The sequence below is a fragment of the Erigeron canadensis genome, chromosome 4, assembly GCF_010389155.1.
Source record: "Erigeron canadensis isolate Cc75 chromosome 4, C_canadensis_v1, whole genome shotgun sequence".
Classification (NCBI taxonomy): Eukaryota; Viridiplantae; Streptophyta; class Magnoliopsida; order Asterales; family Asteraceae; genus Erigeron; species Erigeron canadensis.
In genome coordinates, this window is record NC_057764.1 from 17,914,361 (window position 1) to 17,925,824 (window position 11,464).

The 11,464-nt window shown below is 35.4% G+C and overlaps 1 protein-coding gene across 1 annotated transcript; it reads right to left on the reverse strand.

The window, feature by feature from the left end:
• Positions 1-9,407: 9,407 nt before the first annotated feature.
• Positions 9,408-10,496, reverse strand: LOC122597067 (pentatricopeptide repeat-containing protein At1g55890, mitochondrial-like). The gene has a single exon (XM_043769700.1). It carries the CDS (start codon positions 10,494-10,496, stop codon positions 9,408-9,410), a length of 1,089 nt encoding a protein of 362 aa, XP_043625635.1.
• Between the last annotated feature and the right edge of the window lie 968 nt (positions 10,497-11,464).

Here is an 11,464-nt window from a genome sequence, read left to right on the forward strand (position 1 = left end):
TCCTTCTATTTATAGAGCTAGACGTTGAACAGTATTTTCGAAATATCCGGGATCTTCCTTGAATTACTCTTCTTTGCTGACTTGACTTGCATGACCGTTGAGAACTTATTCTTCTTCAAGTAATTTTGTTTTCAATCCCGATTCTTGTGGACGAAGTGGTAGACTAGCCGTTGTGGCACGTTTTTAATATAAGACGCGTCTTTGACCTAATTCCTGCAAATAAAATCTAATATACTAGACGTATATTCGTTAGTTTGATCACAGCTCTTGAAGATATCAAGATCCTTATATATCTGGAAAACATTGATTTAAGGACTACATTACCAATACAGAATCAAGGATCCTCTAATTTCATACAGCATTACGAATTTATTATAAAAGGACTTAAACTATAAAATATACTCAGGATCCTAGTAGTGGAAATTCTACCCCAAACAATTGTCCCCAAAACTTATATTTCATTGTAAATAAAGATAAGTTTTTTAGTTTACAGTTCACTTTTGACAGTTAATAAAAATTCAGGGGTAAAATGTGTATTGATGAGACTTTTACAACTACCCTCTTTTATCCACCACTTATATGCATATCGACAGTTTTCTTTTCTCACTTATCTCGGGCCATTATCTTCAAACCCTAAAGGTTAGTTTCTTCTTCCTTCTTCAAACTTTTTTTCATCTTTATTTTACAGAGTAAATTATGCCTCGGTTATCTTCTTCCCGTTCGTCAGTTAAAACAAGTAAAGAGTTCAATCCTACCTATATAGCTAAAAACCCTAGCAAATGTTTATTTACTGACAGTGATATCGAAAAGATTAAAGGTTATTTCCCTAAAGATACTAAGTTTAGGGCCTTCGATCCTACTCTTACTTCAGACACGCAGTCAAATCTATGGTTCTGTTTCCCTGGATTTCCTTTTGAAAACCTAAAATTATCATTCCCTTTCCCCAAATTATATGAAAAGTTTTATAGGTTTTCTAAGTTAGCATACCCACAAGCCATGCCCATGTTATGGAGAACCCTTTATGTTTTGGACCATTTAGTTAAGGAAAAGAAAATCAATTTTAAGATTTTAGACCTTCCCCTAGCATACAATTTGCAAAGTTTTGGTCCGGGTTACTATATGCTTAAGGCTCCTAGCAAAGATGAGAGATTGGCTTTGGGGGTTACTCAGAATGAGCCATCATGGAAAAGTAGATTTTTCTTTGTTTCAAAAAAGTCTGTTAGAAATCCAAAAATAGTGATAAATTGTAATTTAAATTAGTGGACTTAGTTGTTGTTAAGACATGCTGAAATGATTTCTAAGGTTGAGGGACTAGGAGTGTTAATTAGCTTAATTGTACATTTAGACTATAAATACCCTCAACTCCTTAGAAATCATAAGCCTTTGATCAATTTTTACATACATTTAATCCAGATCGTTCCAATCTCTCTCTCTCTCTAGAAATCACACACACTAAACACACCAAGAACACACACACTTGATCCACCATTGTTGAGATCAAATCCAGAGAAGAAATCATGTTATGACATGTGGTATCAGAGAAAAACATCACTTTGATATCGATCCATAACTGATTTTGATCTCAATTTTCATCCAAATTCATATCAAAAACCGTTTTTCATACCGTCCCCTGTTTCATCATTTTTCATCGATTAAAACACATAAAATCATCAATTTTTGTTCACCAATAGATTCCTCATAGCTCAAAACATAATTCTGTCAAGTTTTACGTTCCAATTCAATTGAGATCTCGAGATTGAACTTTTGGTTTTTGGCGCTCAAAATTTGGATTTTGATTCTGTTGTGTTATTAGCTGAATTTTGTTCAAGGATTTGTTGCGGACGTGATTACAAACATTTTGCAAGAGATTTCAAGTTCTAACTCCAAGTAATTCGAAAGATATTGAAGCTTTAAAAGTCATCAATGGAGTTTTTGCAAACTGTTATAATGAAGAAGATGACCTCCAGACGATCTTCACTAGGACGATCTTTCTCAGATCGTCTCAGAGCTTGAATTTTCATTCATTCATACTTTCTGTGTTGTGGCTTGTAGGACGATCCTCACAAGATCGTTCTAGCAAGTGGTTGTGGTGTGAAGTATTGATTGTGGCTAACCAATCCAAAAGGATCGGTTTTGGTCAATTCAAAGTGATTTACTTTGAAAATTAAGACAGAAAACTAAGACGATCTTGCCAAGATCGTCTCAGTTACCTGACTCTAGGACGATCTTGCCCAAGATCGTCTTAGTGTCTGTTAAAAGTTGGTGTGTTTTGGTTGTTTAATTGAAGTTGTTGTGATTGGGAATCACACACTTCCTGGGTAACTGATCATTCTTGATTGGTTTTGCTCAAATTCATTCCTACCAATTCATAACCAAACTCTGTCCAAATTTTCTTAAAATACATAAAAAATTTCTCAGTCACCCAAGACGATCTTCAACTCAAGACCGTCTCATTTTCCCTTCAAATTCTAAGACGATCTTCAACGAGATTGTTTTCATTTCCAAGTCTGTCATTTTCCAATTTCCTTTTCAAATTCCTTTAATTCAATTTCAGTTTACAATTCCAAAAACACAAAATCATTATTCAATTTCAATTTCATTTCATACTTAGTTAAATTTCATCAAATTTCTTCCAAGACGATCTTCCTTAAATCGTCTCACTCTTTCAAATCTAAGACGACCTTCACCAATTTGTCTTACTTTTTTCTTCTTCTAGGACGATCTTCCAAAACGATCTTCACCTAGGACGATCTTCATCAAGATCGTTTCATTTCCTGAATTTTACAAATCTCATTTCATTCCAAGTTTCAAATCAAATCTCTTTCAAATGGCTTCTCGTGAAGCATTGGCATTGGGTTCCGATACAAGACCTCCAGTTCTCTACCGTGGTTCTTATGGACTATAGAAGAAAAGATTTATGGACTATGTGGAATGTCAACCAAATGGTCACCTTCTTAAAGATTCTATCCTTAATGGACTTGCAGTTCATCGCCATCCCACAACTGGTGCAATACTCACTCTTGATCTTTTGAATGCTAAACAAAAAGATCGAACAGCTGCAGATAACAGAGCTAGATCATGCTTATACAAAGCACTACCGGATGAAATCTATGGTTCCGTTGATTCTTATGATACATCCAAGGAGATATGGGATGAGGTGGCAAGACAAATGGAAGGATCTGACCTAACTTCAACAATTAGATTGACAAATGTGTTGACTGAGTTTGACAACTTCAGCAAATTGCCAAATGAATCTCTAGAGGCTGTCTACTGTAGATTCTGCAATGTCATAAATGAACTTAGGAAGAACAATGTCAAGAAATCAGAGATTGAGTTAAACATCAAATTCATCAAAGCTCTTGGTCCTGAGTGGGAAGATTATGGAACTCAGATTAAGCAACATCAAAATCTGGCCAAGTTCTCCATCCATAATCTTCATGGATCCTTCAAACTCAATGAACATCAAGTCCTAAACAAAGCTTCATCAAACAAAATGCCAGAAGTTGTATCTTCTGATCCTTTGGCATTAATTGTTGAAAAGAAGGTTTCTGAAGCTCTTAAAAGGCAAATGGTAGTTGTTTCTTCGTTTGATGAGGAGGGAGATGATATGTTGGCTCCAAGAGATGGTGTTTCTGACGAATTATATCAAGCTCTTGCCGCAGTTACCAAACACTTCAAGAAAAAGTTCTACAAAGCGAGGCTAACAAACAATAATCTCCGCACTTCTTCCACAAGTGCATTTCTCAAGAAGGAACACTATCATTCTAAGAATAATGGTCAAGGTGAATCAAGTGGATCCAAGCATGTTGAAAAGAAAGTTGAAGGTTATGACAAACAAGTTGTTGAAAAGGGTAAAGCTTCTGATAAAAAGTGCTACAATTGTGGAAATCCTGGTCATTTTGCAATTGATTGCAAGCAACCTTGTAAGGGGAACTATGAGTACTACAAGCAGAAGATGTTGTTGGCAAAGCATGTGGAAGCCGGTCATGCATTGCTTGCTGAAGATGACAAATGGCTGTTGCTCTCGGATGATGAAGATGAAGATCTCTCTGCAAATGTGTGCTTCATGGCGAGGTTAGCCAAGGACAAAGCTTTTTAGGCTGAAAGCACTGATGATGAGTACCCGGATGATGAGTACCCGGATGATGAGGTAAATCTACACTCTGCTTTTCAATAGCTAAAGATAAAGAGTCGTTTGATTTAGCTTTATCAAATTTGACAACTCATATCACGTCTTTAACCAACAAAAATAAGAAGTTGAAAAATAGTATTTCATCTTCTAAAAGTGAATTTTCAAAACTCTTTGAAGAACATTCAAAATTACTTTTTGATCATGATACTATTAAACAAGACTTTCAGTCATACAAAGAAAGGATGTTGGTTAAAGAATGTGAGTTGCATGCCTCTCCTGATTCTAAGTTATTACATAAATGTCACAATCTTGAAAAAGACCAATGAGTGGCTTCGAGCAAATGCTAGACAAATGGATGTTGATATTCTTAATAAAAAGCTTCAAGAATCCAAACCAAACAATGTTGAACTAGAAAGAAAGATTTCTGATTTAAATCATACTTGTTTTTTGAAAGGTGTTGAGATTGAAAATCTTAAAAACCAAATTGAGGAATTCAAAAAGAATATTCCTTTTATCAAGAGAAGTTATATAAAGTTGAACAAAACCCTCTTTTGGATTTTACCGCCTATTTCAACAAGTCGAAAATTGACAAATCGGAACTTCTTCATGGGTTGGGATTTGAGAATATCACTCCATTACAAAAGGCAAAAGACCAAATTGAACCTCTGTATGATGAAAAATTTCTTCGCCTTGGTATGGTACAACAAATTATTCGTCCACTGGATGACGAATTTGAGACTGATGATGTTGAGAAAATACCTCAAACTGAATTTTTGGTTAACTATGATGCTATAAATGCTTCAAGACTTTCAGTTAGGATGCTTGGAGCGTTAAGGATACGCCCATAGGCAGATAATTCACTGGATTTCTAATCATAAACCAAAGTTTAGATTCTTTTTGGCGAGATTATGGCATCCAACGAACTCCTGTAATTTTAAAGAATCTTCAGTTTTCAAATTAGAAGAAATAGCATCAAATTTTCAAAACCAAAAGTCAATTGGTATTTCACCTAAACCTACTAAAATGTATGTTCCATCCACAATTTTGGAAAAACAAATAGAAGGTTTACAACAAAAGGTGAATTCTCAACAACAAGTCATTGATCATCTCAAGTCTCAAAATCAAAGTCCAGAGACTGAATTAATTGACGTAGACACCAAGAAAGTTTGTGTGAATGTTTCTACTCAAACTAATCTAAGTGCTGAAGTAGACCATTCCACTCAGACTACTTGTGTTTCATCTACTGATTCCTCCACCCAGATCTTGACTGATTCTCTTGAGTGTTCATGTCAAACTGCTGCTACTATAGCTGATGATTATGTGCAAACTGATTTATCTAATGACGAACTTGCACATAGTGGCATAGAATTCTTGCTACTGATTTATGTGCAAACTGCTGCTACATCAAAGAATTCTCGGTTGCGGCATAGAAGGCTTTCTCACCTAAACTTTCCTACCATCAATACTTTGGTCAACAAGCATCTTGTTGAAGGCTTGCCAGACTATAAGTATGAAAGTGAGCATGTGTGTCCTTCTTGTGTTGTTGGGAAGATTAAACGAGCTTCTCATAAACCTAAGAAATCTCCAAATTTATTAGCACCTCTTCATTTGCTTCACATGGATCTTTGTGGGCCGATGAAAGTACAAAGCCAAAATGGGTAGAGATAAATCTTGGTTATTGTTGATGATTATTCAAAATATACTTAGGTCAAGTTTCTTGCTTCCAAAGATGAAACAACTCAAATTCTGATCGATTTCATCACTTCTACTCAAGTAAATCTTCAACTTCCAGTCCGTTACATCCGTTCAGATAACGGAACTGAGTTCAAAAATGCCGTGTTTGATGAATTTTGTAAATCCAAAGGCATTACTCACCAATTCTCTGCGGTTCGTATCCTACAACAAAACGGTGTCGTTGAAAGGAGAAATCGAACGCTAGTGGAAGTTGCAAGAACAATGCTTGCTTATTCTAATTTGCCTTCCAATATGTGGGCTGAAGCTATTGACACTGCTTGTCACACTCAGAATCGGTCCATTGTTAATCAGCGTTTTGAGAAGACTCCTTATGAGGTTGTTAACAAACGGAAACCCAACATCAACTATTTTCATATCTGTAGGTGTGTTTGTTATACTCTGAATGATCGGGAAAATCTTGGAAAGTTCGAGAAGAAAGGTGATGAAGGTTACTTTGTTGTTATTCCAAGACATCGATTGCCTACCGAATCTACAATCGCCGAACAAATACGATTCAAGAAACAATGAATGTTTGGTTTGATGAGATGTCGGGCATGATCTTTGAGCAAGAAAGTTTGCTACCAACAAGTAATGATCCAAGTAATTCAAGTACTTCATCAAGGACTTCTACTTTGGCATCTAAATTCAAGAAGTTTGCAGCTCCAACAAGTGATGAGTTAGATATTCTTTTTGAAGAATTCTACAATTCTAAACCGATTCATGATGAAGAACCTCAAGTCATCATTGAACCAGTTCGAACCATGATCCAGTTCCTGACAACCATCATGAATCATCATCAAGTTCTTCTGAGCAAAATGCTACTTCTTCAAGTAGTAGTTCTTCATCCTCTTCTAATGATTCTTCTTCTCAATCCTCTCCTGATAATTCTTCTCCAGTGAATGTTCAAGAACAACCTATCCAATATACCCAGACTACCAATCCGATGAACACTCCAAATGTATATGTGCCTCTTCATTTCGATCATCCATCCTATGAGGAAGCTGTTATACCAAGCTATGATTCCATCTCTCAGCAAAACTCTGGTTTTAATGATGATGATGTTGATGTCAATCAACAAGATCCTCTTCCTCATGATCACAAATGGTCACGTATGCGAAAAGATCATCCTACAGATCAAACTATTGGAGATCCACAAGCCGGAGTAACTACTCGTACTTCAGTGAATGAGTGTCTTGTTGCATTTTCTCTTAGCAACATTGAACCCAAAACTGTTTCTGAAGCTCTTCGAGATCCAGAATGGGTTAAAGCTATGCAAGACGAACTCGCTCAGTTTAAAAGACTAAAAATATGGAGATTAGTTCCAAATCCAAGAAAAGATGAACCTATTGGCACAAAGTGGATTTTCAAGAACAAGAAGGATGAGAATGGAGTGGTAGTAAGGAACAAGGCTCGATTAGTTGCAAAGGGTTATTGCCAACAACCTGGTGTTGACTTCGACGAAACTTTTGCTCCAGTTGCAAGAATGGAAGCCATTCGGATTTTCTTAGCTTATGCCGCATTCAAAAACTTCACTGTGTTTCAAATGGATGTGAAGACAGCTTTCTTGAATGGTGATCTCAAAGAAGAAGTTTACGTTGAACAACCAGAAGGTTTTGTTGATCCCAAAAGACCAAACCATGTCTACATGTTAGACAAGGCTCTCTACGGTCTTAAGCAAGCACCCCGCGCATGGTATGATTCCTTATCTACTTTCTTGATTAGAGGTGGCTTTACCAAAGGCACAATAGACCCTACTCTATTCATTCGTAAACAAGGTAAACATGTTCTTCTTGTCCAAATATATGTTGATGACATTATCTTTGGGTCAACCAGTCAAACATTTTGTCGAAACTTTTCATCTATAATGGTTAATCATTTTGAAATGAGCATGATTGGGGAAATGAACTACTTTTTGGGTCTTCAAATCAAACAACTACCAAATGGTATTTTCATATCACAAGGTAAGTATATTCATGACATGTTGAAAAAGTTTGATATGACTACTTGTTCTTCAATTTCAACTCCAATGGTTGCTCGTACAAGTATTAATGCTGATAAAAATGGGAAACCATTTGACCAAAAGAGATATAGAAGTATGATTGGTTCATTGTTGTATCTTACAGCATTTTGCAACAGATATAATGTTTGCAACATGTATGTGTGCTAGGTATCAAGCTGCAATATTATTATGGTTCTAAATTTAATAAAAATACATTAAATACCTTAAATACCGGTCACTTTTTATAAAAACAAAATTTCAATTGTAAATACCATACGTTTAAGTAATTACAGTTTACAACATAGTTATGTTAGTTAAATACATCTACTGGTACTAAATTAATATTGTGATTAAAAAAATAAATAAATAAAATTATTCAATATATAAACCTAAAAGAGTTGTATATTCATTAACTTTCTAATATTAGTCTATAAATGACTTTTATTTTTGTGCTGAGGTTTACTTTTTTAGTTTATTTTGAAAGGTAAAAAATAAAGAGTAAGTATTAATATTTTTTTTTAGGGAAATGCTAAATACAGTCTCTAAGGGCTGTATTTAACGTGCATAAAAAAACTTGTACCTTCCATATTAAAAGGGTTGTATTTAGCAAACCCCATATTTTTATGTTATTATAAATATTTATGGGGATACTTTGAAATGAGAAGTGTTATGTTTTTTTTAATGATATAAACTCAAATGTCATATAAATTGTTAAGTATAATGTAATTAATTATGAAATTGTGATTGATGAGTATGTTGTTACTAATCATTGTCGTGTTTCTTTTTTGGTACACAAATTCAAAACTTCTAAGAATAATTAGCATTAGTATTATTAATATGCAATTAAATAGTTACCATGTTTATTATCTTTTGACTTTTAGATTTTAGAAAGTTGACTTTGAATTTTAAAGGTCAAGATTTAAAAGCTTATGATTTTCAATGGCCAAGATCAAAAGTTTAAAATATTTTTTTCTCTTAGCTATGGTAGCCATATATATATATAATATATAATTGTGGTGGTTTATCAATCAGGAGGTTGTGATTGAACTGTTCAAAGACACCTTACATACATGAGGATACAATAGGCTTGTCGATAGGTATGTGTGTTTTATGCAACACCACAATATAATTTCGGTCTACATCCAAACCAGAACAATCAAACTTCGGTCTACATCCTACCCAAAAGAAGCAAACTTCGGTCTACATCCTACCCAGAAAAATCTCGCTGTAAATTCAAACCAAACAATACAGACAGTCTGATTTGAACGTCATGAAGCTCATTTGATGTTGACAAGAGTTTTTGTCACCAAAAACAGACAACAAAATTCCTCAAAATTTGCATAGAAATAGCAGTAGTTTTATACTTGATGCACCATAAATCAATCATACAACTCAGGTATAATTCCATACATATAACTTAATGCACCTTAAACAAATACCAGGCCATATTAGGGATCACAAAATGATGAAATGCCAGTACATTCCTACTAGATAATGAAACAAAACCCTAAGAAACATATGTTAATTTCAAGCTCTTAAGTACTAATTAACAGACAACTTAAGCTTATAATATAGCAGATTACTTTGCTTATTAACAAGTTCCACAAGCTCCTTTGCTTCATCAATCGCCGACTCCTTTACTAATCCATCCACCACACCCTGCAAACTTGATCTACTAACGTTCAGTTCCCGAAGCAAACTCGTCCTGCTCAGCTCATATGCATATCGGTAATCCGCTCTTTTAGAAGCAAAATTGATAATGATCCTAAACGTTACCAAGTCAGGAACAATCTTATTTTCCACCATTTCTGCATACCATTTCTTGACTCCCACCAAATCATCCTCTTTAACAAAACCATGAATCAGACCGTTATAAGTATACACATCTGGCGTCACCCCATTACCTTTCATCTCATTGATCAATTGAACAGCTTCATCGATTCGTTTATCAACAATCAATCCACGCACTTTAGCATTATAAGTCCATACATCCGGTTCAATATTCTTCCCTCTCATCACCTCCCATAACTTATCACCATCCGATACTAACCCCTTTGCATATAAAGCAACAATAATCGTATTATACGTATACAAACTACACTCACATCCATTCATCTCCATCTCATCAATCATTTTCAACGCGAAATCGCAATCTTCCATCTCACATAACGCTTTGATCATAACATTATACGACACTTCATCCGGCTCAATCCCAACAACCTCTTTCAGTTCTCTAAACAACTCAGGCATTTTATCAACCTTTTTCGAGTTAATACACGCATTAAGTAGCGCGTTAGCAGACAAAACAGTCCGCGGACAATTTAGTTCAGGCATTTCATCAAACACCTTACGTGCATGATCAAACATTCTTGCTTTTCCATACAAAGATATCAAACGAGCGACAAAGGACTCATGGGTCATTTCCGTTTTGTATCTTTTTTGATGTTCGAGGATTTCTTCAATGTAGGCATGTTGTCTAGATTTTGCAAGATGTGAAACGACGTCGTTGTAGATCTTGTAATTATACCGAAATGGGCCAACGTTTGAAGATCTTTTGAATGTATCTATAAACATTTTGAGGTTTTTTAAGGAATCTGTTAATTGAGACATTGGTAAGGGCTCAAAGGCCATCTGGGTTTTTTTATTTTTGGGCCGTGAAGTGGCGGTGGTGGTGGCGGCGGCTTCGGTGGGGGTCTTTTTGGGTCTCTTAATTTTTTCTTTTATTATTTTGGTGGTGGTGTTGGACACGGCGGTCCCGGTGGCTGAACCGGCGCCGGTGGTTGAATTGAAGAGGGAATGGAGACGGTTGTAAGCGGCGGAAGACATAGTATCGTGAACAGGGGAGTTTGAGATGGGGATTTACAAAAGTAATTTTCCCAACACTTTTCAAAATAGACTAGGGTTTTAAGTATTATTCATTTTTTTGAAATAATTTAACATAAAATAACCAGGGCTGTCAATTTTTGTAAAGCGCAAATTTTGGGTTTCAAATATCATCCTCGGTGTATGGGGAAGTTGAGATGTAGACAACCTTATTTATACCAGAAGTCGAGAGGCTGTTTCTAAGTTTTACAAAGGTAGAAAAGGACCTCCAGCCTCAAACTTTGCTGGACATGAGGATCGAACCCATGACCTCTGTCTCCAGAGGTAAAAGCTCCAATGATCCAGCCCAGTTGTATTTTTTTTAAAGTGCAAATTGGCCGTAGATATTAAGTGGTAATGTGGAGTCCTTTCACAAAATAAATCTCAATTTAATCCTCTCGATAAAACATTAAAACCCTATCACTTCAAAATCTTGAGAAATATATCATTCATGCCGATCATAAGTGAAAATTATTAGAAAATTTTTTCGAAACGGGCGTATTTGAAGGGTGTTTTGTCAAACAAGTTTTGGAAAAAAAAAATTTATGAAACCAGTGAATCCGGTATTTGAAATACCGGATTCAAATATTCTAGTCAAATCCGGTATTTGAAATACCAGTTTCAAAAAGAATATTTGAATCCAGTATTTCAAACACCGGACTCGAAGGTTGATGTGACAGTGGGACAGTGGTGGTACTGGTGGTACAGTGTAGTAGTACTGGTGGTACAGTGGTCAA